The sequence below is a fragment of the Brassica napus genome, chromosome C7 (assembly GCF_020379485.1).
Source record: "Brassica napus cultivar Da-Ae chromosome C7, Da-Ae, whole genome shotgun sequence".
NCBI lineage: Eukaryota > Viridiplantae > Streptophyta > Magnoliopsida > Brassicales > Brassicaceae > Brassica > Brassica napus.
Window position 1 is genome coordinate 6,087,316 of NC_063450.1, and position 16,304 is coordinate 6,103,619.

General features: G+C 37.6%; 2 protein-coding genes across 2 annotated transcripts; both read left to right on the forward strand.

Moving 5' to 3' along the window:
* Positions 1-997: 997 nt before the first annotated feature.
* LOC106381647 (peroxidase 15) lies at positions 998-2,915 on the forward strand. Its single transcript, XM_013821582.3, has 4 exons — positions 998-1,752; positions 1,835-2,026; positions 2,104-2,269; positions 2,370-2,915. Exons 1-4 carry the CDS (start codon positions 1,513-1,515, stop codon positions 2,780-2,782), a joined length of 1,011 nt encoding a protein of 336 aa, XP_013677036.2. The 5' UTR covers positions 998-1,512; the 3' UTR covers positions 2,783-2,915.
* A 522-nt stretch (positions 2,916-3,437) lies between these two features.
* Positions 3,438-4,782, forward strand: LOC106369168. The gene is made up of 2 exons (XM_013809272.1): positions 3,438-3,897; positions 4,232-4,782. Exons 1-2 carry the CDS (start codon positions 3,438-3,440, stop codon positions 4,780-4,782), a joined length of 1,011 nt encoding a protein of 336 aa, XP_013664726.1.
* Positions 4,783-16,304: the final 11,522 nt, after the last annotated feature.

Genomic DNA, 16,304 nt, shown 5'->3' on the forward strand with positions numbered 1-16,304 from the left:
GACAAAAGCTCAGTGAGGAAAGCTCTTGGAGCCCCGAAATCAATCACCAATAATCATCACACAACATAGCATAAGTATCTAACTTAAACATCCAGTAAGGCAAAAGCAATCAACAAGAAACGAGGATAAACCCCGGCGGTGCCAACAATGAGACCACGCCACCTAAATCGGTACCTGCGTTCCTCATGTTGTCGCGCGAGAACTTTCATGTTGCGTTGTCTCCACGACATCACGCTGTCTCACGCCTTCACGCAATCAAGTTACCGACATTGGTTCTCGCTTGATCCGCCACCATGTTCATACGTTCCACGTTGTCTCCACGACATCACGCTTCTACGTTACTTCATTTACAGGCACGCCGCATGCCCGCTCCGGCGATGAATCATGCCAACTCAAACGATTGCCACATGACCCAACAAGAAACGATGTAACGCCCGAGACATACATATATGTCATTCCACCACGTTACACCGGCACACATAGGCCTTAAAGCCTTTCTCTTACTCATTTACATCTCCCAATTATAAAGATATCATCCTCTTATAATAATAACCCCAATCAATACAATCATCACATTCAATCCTCAAACATCATTCAACCATATTTTAACAACCTTAGCAGTAGATCTATGTCTTTCACACATCAAGCATCAAGATATATATATATATCATATGAATATTTATTTATTTTAATAGATCCATAGAAAGTAACAAGTATGGATGAATGATCAACCTAGACACTTCTACCATGATGAGATAATGATAGAAGGAGATAGAGATTGCAACAAGCCCTCACCTTGGCCTTAGATCTGAGAATGGAAAAGAGAGTAGAACCAGATCCGAAGCTTATTGCTTTCCACGAACCAGATCTACAACAAAAAGAATTGGTGCTACCACCAAAGAATCCGAGATGAGAGATCCAAGATAAAAGAAAACAAAGAGATGGAGCAAACGAGAACTAGGGTTCCTTACTTCACCAGTGACCAGATTTAGAAAGAAGACAAGGAGAGATCTGGACATAGAATTGGATCGGTTCATCGGGGATCTCCAACGGCTTGGCTCCAGCCTTCAGCAAACGGCGAACACCAAGGAGAGAGAGAGAGAGAGACGCAGGCGAGAGAGAAGGAGAGAGAAGAAAAGAGAAACCTTGACGGCTAGGGTTTTCAGATCTCTCTGGAACTCTGCAAGGCTTCGCTCTGATTTCTAATGGGAGAGAAGAGAATGAGGAGGCTCCTTTTTATAGGAAAAGAAGAGGAACCCCTAGGGTTTACTACACGGGCCAGAAAAGAAAGATAAAAGCTAATGGGCTTTGGTCTAAATCAAGTTAATAATCAAGAAAAACAAAACCATTCCGGTTTGATAGAACCGGGATGTGACAATCTCCATGACACTTAACATTTCCACGAACTCTCTTGCCTACTATAAATACATTGGATTCTTCTTCTTCTCCTCCATATCTCTTATCACGACAAAGTCAACTCACTTAATCTTCTTGCTCGAGTTGAAATAGACGATGGCAACAACGAGAACCTTTCTAGTTCTTTTCTCTCTCGCTTGTTCTCTTACTCTCTGCATCTGCGACGACGAGAGTAACTATGGCGGCGGTGAAGGGAATCTTTTCCCAGGTTTCTATAGAAGCTCATGCCCTAAAGCCGAGGAGATCGTGAGGTCAGTTGTAGCTCAAGCTGTTGCAAAAGAGGCTCGTATGGCTGCTTCTCTCATGAGGCTTCATTTCCACGACTGTTTTGTTCAGGTACTCGATAGTTTCTTTTAGAAAGTTACTTGCACGACAAGCTAACGATTAATGTAAAAAATTATCATTGTATCTGTTGTAGGGCTGTGATGGCTCGTTGCTTCTAGACAGCAGTGGAAGTATAGTTACTGAGAAAGGCTCTAACCCTAATAGCAACTCGGCTCGCGGGTTTGATGTTGTTGACCAGATCAAAGCTGCATTGGAGAATGAATGCCCTGGAACTGTTTCTTGTGCTGACTTGTTAACCCTAGCTGCTAGGGACTCCTCTGTTCTTGTAAGTCGGTTTGTTTTTTCTCTCTTTACTTCTTTCTTGTGTTGTCAGGCTCTAATTTGGTTTTGATTTGAGCGCAGACTGGTGGACCAACCTGGATGGTTCCTTTGGGAAGAAGAGATTCGAGAAGTGCAAGCTTGAGTAGCTCAAACAACAACATTCCTGCACCCAACAACACTTTCAACACAATTCTCTCGAGGTTTAATAATCAAGGTCTCGATCTCACCGACCTTGTTGCCCTGTCTGGTAAGCTTACTTTACACACAAGGAAAAGACATGGTCATGTTTAATTTACGTGCTTCTCAAGTTAACATTAAAATCTAAAACATTTATTACTTATTTTCAGGGAGTCACACCATCGGCTTCTCAAGATGCACGAGTTTCAGACAAAGACTTTACAACCAGTCCGGAAATGGAAGTCCCGACATAACCTTAGAGCAGTCCTATGCTACTAACTTGCGCCAGAGGTGTCCGCCATCAGGTGGAGACCAAAACCTGTCGGAGCTTGACATCAACAGTGCCGGAAAGTTTGATAACAGCTACTTCAAGAACTTGATCGAGAACATGGGACTTTTGAATTCTGACCAGGTCTTATTCTCTAGCAACGAGGAATCTAGCGAGCTTGTGAAGACATATGCAGAGGATCAGGAAGAGTTCTTCGAGCAGTTCGCAGAATCAATGATCAAGATGGGGAATCTCTCTCCCTTGACAGGTTCGAGTGATGAGATCAGGAAGAATTGCAGGAAGATTAACTCTTGATTTTGTGTGTGCTATGGAATGTGAGAAAAAGAAATGAAACATGTTTTCCGGGGGGTTTATGTTTGTGTGTTTTTTTGTCTTTTTGTATGTTTTACTATTTGAAAGTTGAATGAAGAAACCTTTATAATTTAGTAGTTATTTATATAAGTTCGAGATCGTTAGAGCACTTCCAATGGTAGTATTAAGAGGAGTTTTTAGCATTTAAAGAAAAAGAAAAAAAATTAAAATTAGGAGAGAGAATGAAAAAGTTTAGCGTCTAGTAAGAGGTTTTAGTGAGAGGTTTCTCTCGGCAATCCCTAGTGGGCTTTAGTGTTTTATCCAAGGGGTTTTAAGGAGGTTTTCATTGGGCAGTGTACTTTGTTGGTTAAAACACGTTTTCTTTTTTAAAGCACGAGTTTACCTTGGTTTAAGGTCATAAGTTGCTCACTTTAGAGATAACCTTATCTGTTTGTTCTTACTGTTCTAAAAAAACTTTAAAGACAAAAGTGGTTGAGAGTTGGAGGATTTCGATTCTGAGATTTAAGAGAAGCTTTTAAGAGATGTTGGTTGCAATGGATAGAGCCATGATGGCTTTAAGTTTGGAGGAAGAAGAAGTGCCCTTCAAGATGCCTGACTTGCCTGGAGTCAGCTCAGCGGAGGAGAATGAACTAGTCTAATGGGGAGAGTGCTCAACCCTGAGTGTCAACCCATGGCCCGTTTGATTATTCAGATGCCAAGGAAATGGCAAAAGGAAGGAAGGGTGAGGGGTATTGCTCTGTCACAGGAACGCTTTCAGTTTATCTTTAAGAATGAACACGATCTGATGAACGTGTTAGAGAAGGGTGTTCAGACGTTCAATGAGTGGGTGATTGTGTTGGAGAGGTGGGTCGAGAATCTGCCAGAGGACTACCTGCAATTCATCCCTCTATGGGTTCAGATGAGGAACATACCCGTAAACTATTACACAACGGTGGCGTTAGAAGCCCTGGGAGACATTGTTGGGAAAGTTAAAGTGGTAGCTTTTGATCCAACGAAGCCGATAACTAAAGACTACATCAGAGTTTTGGTGAGGTTCAATGTAGCTAACCCCTTGAGAACGTCTAAGGTGATAGACCTTGGTGGGGGGGAAGTCCATGGTTATTCGGTTCAGTTATGAAAAGGTTCAGAAAAGGTGTTATCAGTACCAGAGATTGAACCATGAGAAACCAGTGTGCCCCATCCTAGTATGTCAAAGACAAGAAGAGGCGCAACTGAGGAGAAGCAGAGTCCAGGAAGAACTTGCTTTGAAGAAACAGGTTTTGCAGGAACATGATCCTCTCTTTGGGGTTTTGCTTGAGTCGCAAGTAGGGATAAACCCATTAAATGGAAGACCAAAAATAGCATAAGATGTTTTGCAAGAGATGAGGAGATATCTGGTGGCTAATACCGGAGAAGATTTGGCAATTAAGATCGATAAAGTGATTTAATCAGTCAAAGAGGCTGAGAAGGATCCAGAGGTTCAGAGAACATGCTTACGACTGGAAGAGGCACCAGAAATAACCAAGGACCTTAACAGAGGCAAAGGATTGGTCTTTGATTACAGTCAGAAGGTAGATGATCAAAAGAAACAGCTAAGCATCTTCAAACCAAAGAAGCTAATGGCTGATGCCTTCAAATCAAACTCTACTCCAGTCCGAAGCTCGTTAGGAGGGGCAGATGCGGAGAGCAGTGGAAACAATGTAGTTGCTTTCTTTACAAACTATTCAACAGTGTTTAAGCCAGGAACCTCAGGACCTGGTGTATCCGGAATAGTAAAGAAAAGAAACAACACCCGCAAAAGACCTTCAAAATCAGCAAGGAAACCTAGAAAAGGAGGAGCCACCAACGAGGTTATGGCAGCTTACACGGCTCAGAGAGAAGGAAAGCAAACTATGGGAAACAAGAAGAGAAAGAATGAAGACCAGGGAGAGGAAGGAAGGTCAAAATCAAAGGAGAGCAGCCTTCAGGTGATCCCAAGTGAGGGATCGCCCAATCCCCAATGAGCATTATGAGCTGGACCTGCCAAGGCTTGGGGCGGCTTCAAGGCTTGACAGTTCAACGTCTACGGGAAATGCGTCAATACCATTTTCCGGACATTTTATTTTTAATGGAAACAAAAAATTGTAGGAATGTTGTAGTAGATTTTCAAGAATGGTTGGGTTACGATCGTGTATATACTATAAACCCAATTGGTCTTAGTGGTGGCTTGGCTCTTCTATGGAAGAAGAATGTCATTTTAGAAGTGAAAAACGCAGATAAAAACATGATCGATTACCTGGTTCATTTCGGGGAGTTCACCTTTTTCTTAACTTGTGTTTATGGTGAGCCGGCAAATGATGGAAGAAGTGTTGTTTGGGAAAGGCTTAATCGTGTAGGGGTTAACAGGAAAGAACCGTGGAGTTTGATTGGAGATTTTAACGAGATTTTAAGAAATCAGGAAAAAAGTGGTGGACCTTGGAGACCTGAGTCATCTTTCAAACCCTTTGCAGAGATGCTTAAAATCTGTGGAATGGAAGAACTAAGCAGCAGAGGTGACAGGTTCACTTGGGGAGGCACTAGGTGGAAGAAATACATTCGGTGTTGTCTGGATAGATGTTTTGCAAACAATGAATGGAGTAAGTTATTCCCTGGGGCTAATCAAAGTTTTTTGGTGAAACGAGGGTCTGATCATCGGCCTGTCTTTGTAAGGTTGAGGGCTTCAAATGATGTGTTCAGAGGACGGTTCTGTTTTGATAAGAGAAGCCTTTTTCATGCTGATGTGAAAAAGGAAGTAAAGATGTCTTGGAAGAGAAGCAACAGGCAGGGGAGAATTTCAGAAAAGATTCGTAACTGTAGAAAGGTTCTGAGTCGTTGGAAGAAGAGGAGGAGTTTCAACGCAAAGGACAAAATCAACATACTACAAGACAAGCTAGAATAGCTACAGTCGAGGTCATACCCGTGTGCTTTTGCGGTTAGAAACACTATGATGGAGTTGATTCAAGCTTACAAGGAAGAAGAGGTTTTCTGGAGACAAAAGAGTAAAGATAAATGGCTCCTATTGGGAGACATAAACTCCAAGTTCTTCCACTCCTCTGTCAAATCGAGTAGATCCAGGAAACACATCACCAAACTGAAGGATGAACAGGGTAATGAACAATGGTCGGATGCGGCTAAAGCTGAAGTAGCCCTAGAGTACTTTAGGAAGCTCTTTGCGTCCTCAAGCCCAAGATCATACGATTCGGTTTTCCAAAGCATGATACCTAAAGTGACAGGCAGAATGAATGAAGTGCTCACTAAGGACATTTCGAAAGAAGAAGTCAAGGTAGCCATTTTCTCCATCAATCCCGAAAGCACCCCGGGCCCCGATGGCATGACAGGTTTATTCTTCCAAAAGTATTGGGATACTATTGGGGAGGATGTCACAAAGGAGATACAAGAAGTCTTTATGACGGGACAGCTTCCAGCTGATTGGAATTTCACCTATCTGTGCCTTCTTCCGAAGACTAGCGACCCGGAGATTATGACGGATCTGAGACCTATAAGTCTCTGCTCGGTGCTATATAAGACTGTATCCAAGATACTGGTTCATAGGCTCTAACCGTTTCTTCAAGACATTGTATCAGTCAATCAATCTGCTTTTGTTAGCGATAGATTGATATCGGATAACATAGTGATTGCACATGAGGCAGTACATGCTTTAAAGGTGCACCCGTCGGTAACAGAAGAGTTCATAGCAGTGAAGACGGATATGTCGAAGGCGTATGACAGAGTAGAACGGAGTTACCTTTACTCCCTGCTGAGAGCAATGGGCTTTCATGAACGATGGAGCACATGGATAATGATGTGTGTAACCTCTGTCTCTTTCTCGGTTCTCTTTAATGACCAACCCTTCGATTTGATTAAGCCACTGAGAGGAATTAGACAAAGAGACCCTCTATCACCGTTTTTTTTCGTACTGTGCACGGAAGGTCTTTCACATATGATGGAGGTGGCGGAGGGGAATGGGATAGTACAAGGCATGAGATTCTCGCAGGAAGGACCGTCAGTCCATCATCTATTACTTTTATAACATATATAATTTATTTGATATTATAGATATTATTTTTTCATTTACAGATTCTACAGCCTATAAAAAGAAGATGTAGGGTTTTTGCCTAAAATACATAAGAAAAAGTTTTGCTTGTTATAAACCAAGGTCTGGTGGAAGCCCATATTCGAAGGCCCATATTCTTATGTTTTTGTATTTTCTAGCCCATATTGTATTAGGGTTTCATACTTATGTAATTCCCTATATAAAGGGCTCCTTATTGTCTAATAAAGATATAGACTTTCCCCTTATTTTTATAACACGTTATCAGCACGATAGCCTCTAGCCCTAAGCCCCCACGAAATATTCTTCAACTCAGCCGAAAATCATCAAACCCTAAACGCAAAGGAATCTGCCTCGGAACTTCAAAGAGGCCGTTCTCTCAAACCGTGAGGACCCAGAAAACGATCAAGGTATCAAATCGAAGCCCTCGCCGAGACGAATCCGTCAGTGCAAACCGCTTGTCGATCTGACCACCGATGCGCCCTCACGCACAGATACAGTGCGCACCGATTTGATTTGGAAACCAAATCCGATTCCAACAAGGATTTTCTAGCCGAACTCAACTCCTGTGCAAGATAAGTTTATCATACCTTAGTTGATTCATGTTATCTTGTTGGCGTTCATGTTATCTAATGCTCCTCGTGTTGTTTCATGAGCCGAGGGAATTAAAATCTAATATCAACAAGGAGTTTAAGCCGAGAGGAGTTGCTGCCCGTGCGATCAAACTCTCTTTTCCATTCAGATCAAAAGGAGTTTATAGGTAAACTATCTCAAACTTTAAAACTACTTAGAGGTCGAGTTTAATGTAATTAAACTCGAACCATACAAGAGAAAACCGATCGCATATACCTTAATATGTGATCATAGAAATCAAAACCTAACCAACTATGAATACATAATTCGATTTATATCCTTATAAATCATATAGTATATGTTTAAAACTTAGTAAAACATGGTCATAAGTTTTAAACCTAAGAACTAATCTAAACCTAATATCGCATGACATGAAAATCAAATGTCATGCTTAAAACCGAAAATTGTATAAACCTATACTATCTAATATGATTCTAATAATTCTAAAACTTGAATCATATACCTAAAACTATATTTTCAGATCTGATTATGTCAATAATCAGATCGCATACTTGGTATGCTTGAAAAACCAATTCCTAAACATCTAAAACCTAATTTGCTTAAACCTAAAAATCGCATAGCTTTAAAATTAAAACCCCCTTGATGAAAACTTTCTAAAACTTGTTTTCACATGCTGTTTAAAGCTTTAAAATCTGATTGTTTGCATAAGAAAATCTGATTGCATTTTTTAAAAAAATTGGAAATCGCATGCTAGGCATAAAATTGCAAATCACATGCTTAATTGAAATTTGATTTGTTTGACCACCTAATCACATGCTAGGATTATTAAAACTTGATTATATGATCTGTTTGTTAATAGAAATTTCATGTTTTAGGTTTGCAAATCATATGCTAAACATTAAAATCAAAATCGCATGCTAGACATAGAAAATTAAATCGCATGTTTAGGTTTAAAATCTGATTTTGCAAATCACATGATAGGATTGATAAAACCTAATTGTTTGATCTGATCTCTAATAGAAATTACATGTTTTAATGTTAGAAATCGAAACATAAACATAAAACTGAAATTGCATGCTAAAACCTAGAACCCTTAAAACAAAAAAAAATAGGAAGGTTGTTACAAGGTTGTTACAAAGTTATTAGGGTTTTTGTCTTGGCCGATTTTATGCTTGTATAACTTGATATTTTTCATGTATAAATACACGTTTGATGTTGCATAATTAGACTAAGAATAATTATATGTTATTGTGTCTAAATCCTATTAGAATTAGGATTTGAAATTTAACCTAAAATCTGATCGCATGTTTATTAGAATTTCCTGAAAATTTAAAACTTAATAAATTTAAATTAGAATTCCAGAATTTGATCATATGAAACCTAGGGATAAAATTTCATGATTAGATTGAAATTATTCATATGATAATTGATTAAAAATCGATTAGACGTAGGAAATTGAAATCGCATGATTAAATCCTATTAGAAATAGAAATTGCCTTGATCACATGCTATTGATTGAAATCTGATTTGGTTTCTTGATCACATGATATGTTTAAAATCTGGATCGTATGTCTTAACCAAATCTGATTCGCATGCTTCAAACCCAAAATCTGATTTGTTTGATCGCATAGCTCGCATGCTAAGAAATTAAAATCTGGATTGATTGTTAAAGATAAAATCCGATTGCATGCAGCATGGAACCTAGATTTAATTTGCTCAGTCACATGCTCACTTGATCCAAATCTGATTTGCTAGCTGATTACTTGATTGAAAATGATGCATTGCTTGTTTAAAACATAAAGATTGCATGAAATCCTATCCGCATGATTAAAAGCTTGGCCGTAGGATCAAAACTTCATCATATGCTAAACTTGATTCGATTACATTGTCTGGCCTATATGTGTTTTTAAACCTTGAATCATATGCTGAAAAATCAATCAAATCCGAAACACCTAACCAAATCCTAAAACTGTTTGAATGTGGCTTGGCCAAGACTATAACATTTGTATGATCGTTTCTCAAAGCCTTGGCCAAATGAAATCTTAGCCAAATTTTAAGACATGATCACTTGTTTAAAACTTAAAATCTGATCATAAAATTACTCTTTGGCCGAAATCTATAAGAATCCTAGAACCATTCGGATTTGGCCTGGCCGAAACTTATGTTTGGCCTAATGAACAATCGCATGATCTTTAAAGCCTTGGCCAAATTGAAATTTCTATTGGCCAAATATGAAATCTAGTCTAACTAATAGAATCTCTTGGCCAAAGCATTCTGGTAAAATCATCTTGGCCGAATCCCCTTGGCCAAAATTCCTTGGCCAAAGTCTTTTGAATAATCTATCTTGGCTGAATTTAAATCCCTATTAATCTAATCAGACTTAATTTATTTCTAGCTACTTGTTGCACACTTTGATTTATTTAATGCATGATGTTTTCAAAATTATTGTCTAAGGGAACAAAATTTGATATTAAATTACCTAATTTGGGATTCAATACGAGATAAATGAACATTAAGTGTTATTATCTCGAGGGGAAGAATCATAGAATCCCAAAATCCCTAAATAAGTTAAGCATCCACGACAACAATAACCCATATAGAACTCGGCCAAAGTCAAATCTGAAAACGAAATTGCACAACAGAAAGATTATATGGAGATTAATGATTGGCAAACCGGTCATGTCATTCCGGTTAAGTATGCGACATTCTATTGAATGGTTTAAGATATGCTGCCCCTTTGAATAAGGGAATTGATAATATGAGTATTCACCATGATATTTCGAAAATAAGCAAGGAATTTCGTGGGCTTGATCACCCACGAATGGACTGATCATCCATCATATGTGACGATATATGGTTGTACATATCCTTGTCAAAATCTGCAATAAGTTTGCAAGAATAATTGGTGATACCGGTGGATTTATGAATCCTTATAAGTTGCAGCAAAATTTGTTCGCATAATGCCAAAGAACAAATAGAGACTCTCCCATGAATTTGATAAAGGGTCAATAATTAATGTTCCCATATAGAGAACTTAAATAAGTTGCTCCACCACAAAGTTATACGATGGGATCTGAAATTGAATTAAGTGTATACGTTGGATATAAATCTCCATAAAAATACATAAGGCCACGAGAGATATGATTAAGGCTAAGCCATGGATTAGATAAATCCGTATATCCAACATCAGGGAGAGAAATAATAAGCTGGTAAACGATTTCGAGAATGAATAATGATCCTCAAATATGAATATAAAATAAGAGTCCAAAGAATGAATCATTCTCAGAACTTAAACAAGTCAATTGCCAGACATGTTTGATGATCCAAACTGAAATATACCAGCGGGTTATGCTCTAATAAAATTGATATTGAACTTAGTTAAGATAAGACGGTTCCATACATATATTACTCGAAAATGAGAAGAGCATAAAATTGAAATGGCAGATCCGAAATTAAGGTTGTCCAAAGGAAACCTTAGACATGACCATGAATAAAGATCAGGTACCTGAAAATAATAAGATCTAAATGCATTATGTCATGTCTGGATTATAAATAGAACCGGTAAAATAATATCGACGTCGATGATGATATAATATTTGAATACAAAAGCGCTTGACAAAAGCGAGAATCATGAAACCAACGTCTATCATAGAGTGCACTCAGAGAAATTACTCAGAGAAATTCATTAAGCAAATTTATAATGCTATAAGACATGGTATATGAAATCTCTTAAGAGAAGAGATGTAGTCAAACCAGTTGGACATAAGTAAGTCTTTGGTGAGAAAACATAATAAGAATGGTGAAATTGCATAATGTTCTCACAAAGACCTGGAATCAATTATAAAGGAGACATACTCCTATGTGGTGGATGCAACGACATTCTAATTCCTTATAAGTCTGGCAAATAAAATACATATCTGTACGGTCCATTGGATAACGAAATTTATGTGAAAGTTCCAGAGGGTATCGAACTACCGAATACATCAAGTTCTCGAGAACAATATTGAATACATTTATGTGAACGACTTGAATATCCTCGGAACCTCTAGAGATTTTCCAAAGATAGAATACATCAAGAAATAATTTGAATTCAACATGAAAGGTTTTGGGAAAACAAGATTATATATTGGATTATACATTGAGCACCTTGAAAAGAAAATCTTTATGCATCAAATGACATACATAGATAACATGCTCAAGAAGTTTGATATGGACTAAGCTTACGAATTGACAAGTCCCATTATTATAAGGTTCCTCAGTTTAGAAAATATAATTTCGGCCCTAATGAAGAAAATGAGGAGATCTTTGGTCTCGAAATGCCATGTCTAAGTGCCATAAAGTTTTGACGGATTTGGCGAGCCATACAAGGCTAGATAAATAAATTGCCGTAATCTATTAGCTAGATATAGCTCATGATCGACCCAAAGGCACTAGAACGGGATTATACATATTTTTGATACCTACAAGGAACTAAAGACTTGGGTCCATTTGATATTAACCTACCCGAAGAAGGGTAAATTATTTTGGTGATACAGGTTGTTTGTCCGTCCAAGTTCACTCAAGCGAGGATTTGGTGTATCTAATTACTAAGGCGTTACTGACATCCATAGATGTACTCAACAGGGGGAGTAATACGTGTTGTACTCCTTTTTTTTCACCATGGTTTTATCCCATTGGGTTTTCGTGGTAAGGTTTTAATGAGGCAACATCCAAAGCGTATTACAAACCACTTCGGAGATGGTCTTTCAAGGGGAGTGTTATAAACCAAGGTCTGGTGGAAGCTCATATTCGAATGTCTTTGTATTTCCTAGCCCATATTGTATTAGAGTTTCATACTTATGTAATTCTCTATATATAGGGCTTCTAATAAAGATATAGACTTTCTCTTTATTTTCATAACATTGCTTTATTTTTTTTTTATGTAGCTTTAAAAATAAAGTTAAAGCATGATTGGTAAAACTAAATAAAAACTTGATGTAGACTTTAATTTTTAAAAGTAAAGGTACAACATAATAGATAAAATTTAGTGATTTTAAAATAAATAAAAGTAAATTAGGAAGATAAAATCCAACCAATACCCTCGTTGTTTTTTACCTGCATATCCATGTCTTATTGTAGAAAAGGGAAAAAGTCCCTTTTGCTTTTATCTAGAAGTCAATAAACATACTAAATTTTGAGGGATATTACTTGTTTTTGTTTTGTCAATAGAGCAGTTACGGACTGTTCATATTCTATCACGACTTGGTTATAATAGAAAAGAAGACTTGTGAGACCTTAAATCACGACTTGGTAAAACAATAATTGTATTGTCAATTTTTTTTTTTTTTGAAAACGCGTTTAAGATTTGCCGCGTGCTTTGTCACGTAATCATCAAAGTGAAAAAAAAACTAGAAACGTGTTTAAGATTTACTTTCAAAGATGGTGCTCGAAATTTTTGCCTACATTTCATTTTTTTTTTTTGAAACTAAAAAGCAAAAAACAACCTACATTTCATTTTACTCCAAGTAATTATCTTCTTTGTTTTTCTTTAAATGTGCAAAAAATAATTGTATTGAACCAGACCTGAGATAGTTGGGATCCAACACAAAATACAATATCAGAAGGCTAAAGATACCTAGAAAACATCAAATTGTTTATACTTTATCTAAAAACAATTATAATACATTTAAAAACTAATGAAAATATTAGGGCAATTTCTTTATATGTTTCCTCATGATAACAATTATAGAGAATATGCCATAAAAATTTAGAAAAATCAGAGATCCATTCATATGTTTCGTAAGTATTAAATTTCATAAGTATTTGTTCAGGACTGGATCTTAGTGGATATCATTTTTTTCAGAATTGAAACTCAGTTATTTTATTTAGCTTCATACTAATTTGATTTTTTATTCTGTTAAGTAAAAAAAAAAAGAGTGACCAAGTTATGTTTCGTTGGTGATAATGCCCATAATCTTTGCTCTATTTAGTTACTACTTCCAACTTTTTGTACCTTTTTTTTTGTTCAACTCAACTTTTTGTACCTATCATTGGTTTTAACTTTGTAAAAGAAAAAAATATTATTGAACTTTTCTTCAAAAAGTAACAATTAAAAACTAGTAATGACCAAAAAGGGTGGTGAAATAGTCAGACTAGTCATGTAAGACCACCTCCAAAGGTGTCTCTAATCACAGGTTCTAAAAAAAAAACTAAAAAAAAAAAATCAAAAATGAGATAAATGAGCAAAACCGGTTCTTAATATACCACTTTTAGAATCAGTAAAAACCCCATATATGCCTCTTTGTTATTGGCTAAAACAAAAAAGGGGAAAATCTGACTTTCTCTTTCTTCCTCTTCGTTAATGTCTTTTTTGTGTTTGGTCTAAAAAATTGGTTCGTCGATGTTCGTAGATGTTTTGAGAAATATCTCCAAATCATCACACGAGATCAACCGTTTGTTTGTTGGATGAGATGCTGAGCTTGTAGTAATAGAGATCGATAGCAAAGAGAGATTTGGTAAACTGATCTCTTATTTTCCACTTTCCGGAATGTGTTCTGGTACAAGATATATAGATACAATTACTCAACTTGTAAACCAGACTGAAATCAAGTATACCAGCTAATCTAATCTAATCTAGATTAAACCGGTTTACACATATATAATAATAGCCCCCCTCAAGATGAAGGTGCATAAATGTTGATCACACTCATCTTGCTCATGTTATTCCGGAAGGGTGCAGGATACAATGCTTTCGTAAGCATGTCGGCCAACTGATCTCCTGTGCGTACAAACATCGTCTTCACAATACCCTTCACAAGACACTCTCGAACTTTATAACAATCAAACTCAACATGTTTGGTTCTCTCGTGGAATACAGAGTTGCTGGCGATGTGAAGTGCCGCTGTGTTATCACCATAGAGATAAGCTGGAAGAGAGAAAGGAACTCGCAAATACTTCAAAACCTGTGTGAGCCAAAGAATCTCCTTACTAGCTACACACATCGCACGAAACTCAGCTTCTGCAGAACTCAATGAAACAGTGTCCTGTTTCTTCGATCTCCAAGACACTAGTGATTCTCCAAGAAACATGGCATACCCTGTGACTGATCTTCTATCATCAGTACACGCTCCCCAATCAGAATCTGAAAATGCTCTCAAATCAAAGTTATGATCTGTACCGTAAAACAAACCTTGACCAATAGAACCCTTCAAATATCGTAAGACTTTGTGAAGTGCCTTAAGATGAATATCTCGAGGTTCAGATGCAAATTGAGAAAGCTTGGATACGGCAAAAGTGATATCTGGTCTCGTGATAGTTAGGTATTGGAGTTTACCTATCAATTTCCGATATTGTTTTCTGTCTTCCAGAACTATCCCCTCCTCCTTAGATAACTTCTGATTCGGCTCCATGGGTATAGACGATGGTTTACAATCTGAGAAACCCGAAGCCTCCAACATATCTAACACATACTTCCTCTGGTTAATAGTGATTCCTTCAGTTGATCTCGCCACTTCAATGCCAAGAAAAAATTTAGGAGGTCCAAGATCACGCAATTGAAATGCGGATGCAAGCTTCTCTACTAAATCCTGAGCATCTTCCATACGTGTACTCGCAATTATAATGTCATCAACATAGACACTCACCACCAGAAATACACCATCATGTTCATGCAAGAACAGAGTATGTTCACCAGGACATTGATCAAATCCAAAAGCTATCAGGGTTGTAGAAAACTTCAGAAACCATTGGCGAGAAGCTTGCTTCAAACCGTATATGGATTTGTGAAGTCTACAAACAGCGGTTGAAGAAATTTTCTCCCCTTGAATATCTGCATAGCCCGGTGGAACCTTCATATATATCTCTTCATCCAAATCTCCATTCAGAAATGCATTGGAGATGTCAAGTTGGCGAAGAAACCAGTTCATCTTTGATGCTAAAGCAAATATCAACTTCACTGTCACCAACTTAGCCACGGGAGAGAATGTGTCATTGTAATCTATTCCCTCTTGTTGTGTGTACCCCTTCGCAACCAACCGTGATTTTGGTCTTTCTACAGTTCCATCCGCATGATATTTGATCGTATGTAACCACTTACAACCAACTGCCACTTTACCAGGTGGTAACTCTGTGATACTCCAAGTTCCTGTACGAATAAAAGCTCCAATCTCCCTCCCTATAGAATCACGCCATATCTTGTCCTCTAAAGCCTCAGAGATTCTTGTAGGAATCTTAGCCGGAGTAATGATATTAGTAAAGGCACGAAAAGGCTCAGATAGATAAGAATAAGAAATGTAATTGATAAGAGGATAAGGAGAAGTGTGTTTAGGAGTTTGAGTGATGGGTATAGAAAGGTCAGATATATGAGTAGAATTACTATTATAGCAATGAAAGTCCTGCAAGTGGGAAGGCTTTTTCTTTTGCCTAGTGGATTTCAATTCAGGGGAAACTGAATCCACAGAAGATGACCCATCTTTAGAGAGATGAGTATCAGAAGATGTGTGCGCAAGAGGCACTGAAACATCTATGGATGCAGGGAAATGAAGATGAGGAAAGAAACTTTTAACATCCTCAGTGATGTGAGAAGATGCAAAAGGAAAAATATCCTCATAGAATATGACATGTCTAGAAATAGAAACTGAGCGTGTCTCTATATCTAAGAGTTTGTAACCTTTATAACCTGCAGGATATCCTAGAAAGACACAGGCTCTAGCACGGGGTTCAAACTTATTTCTAGACTTGTTCGAGGTGGAAACATAACAAAGACACCCAAATGTTTTAAGTAAATGATATTCTGGAATCTTAGACATAAGTTTCTCATATGGAGTTTTATTTCCTAGTACTGGAGAAGGAAGACGATTAATAAGAAAAGTAGCCGTTAAGACA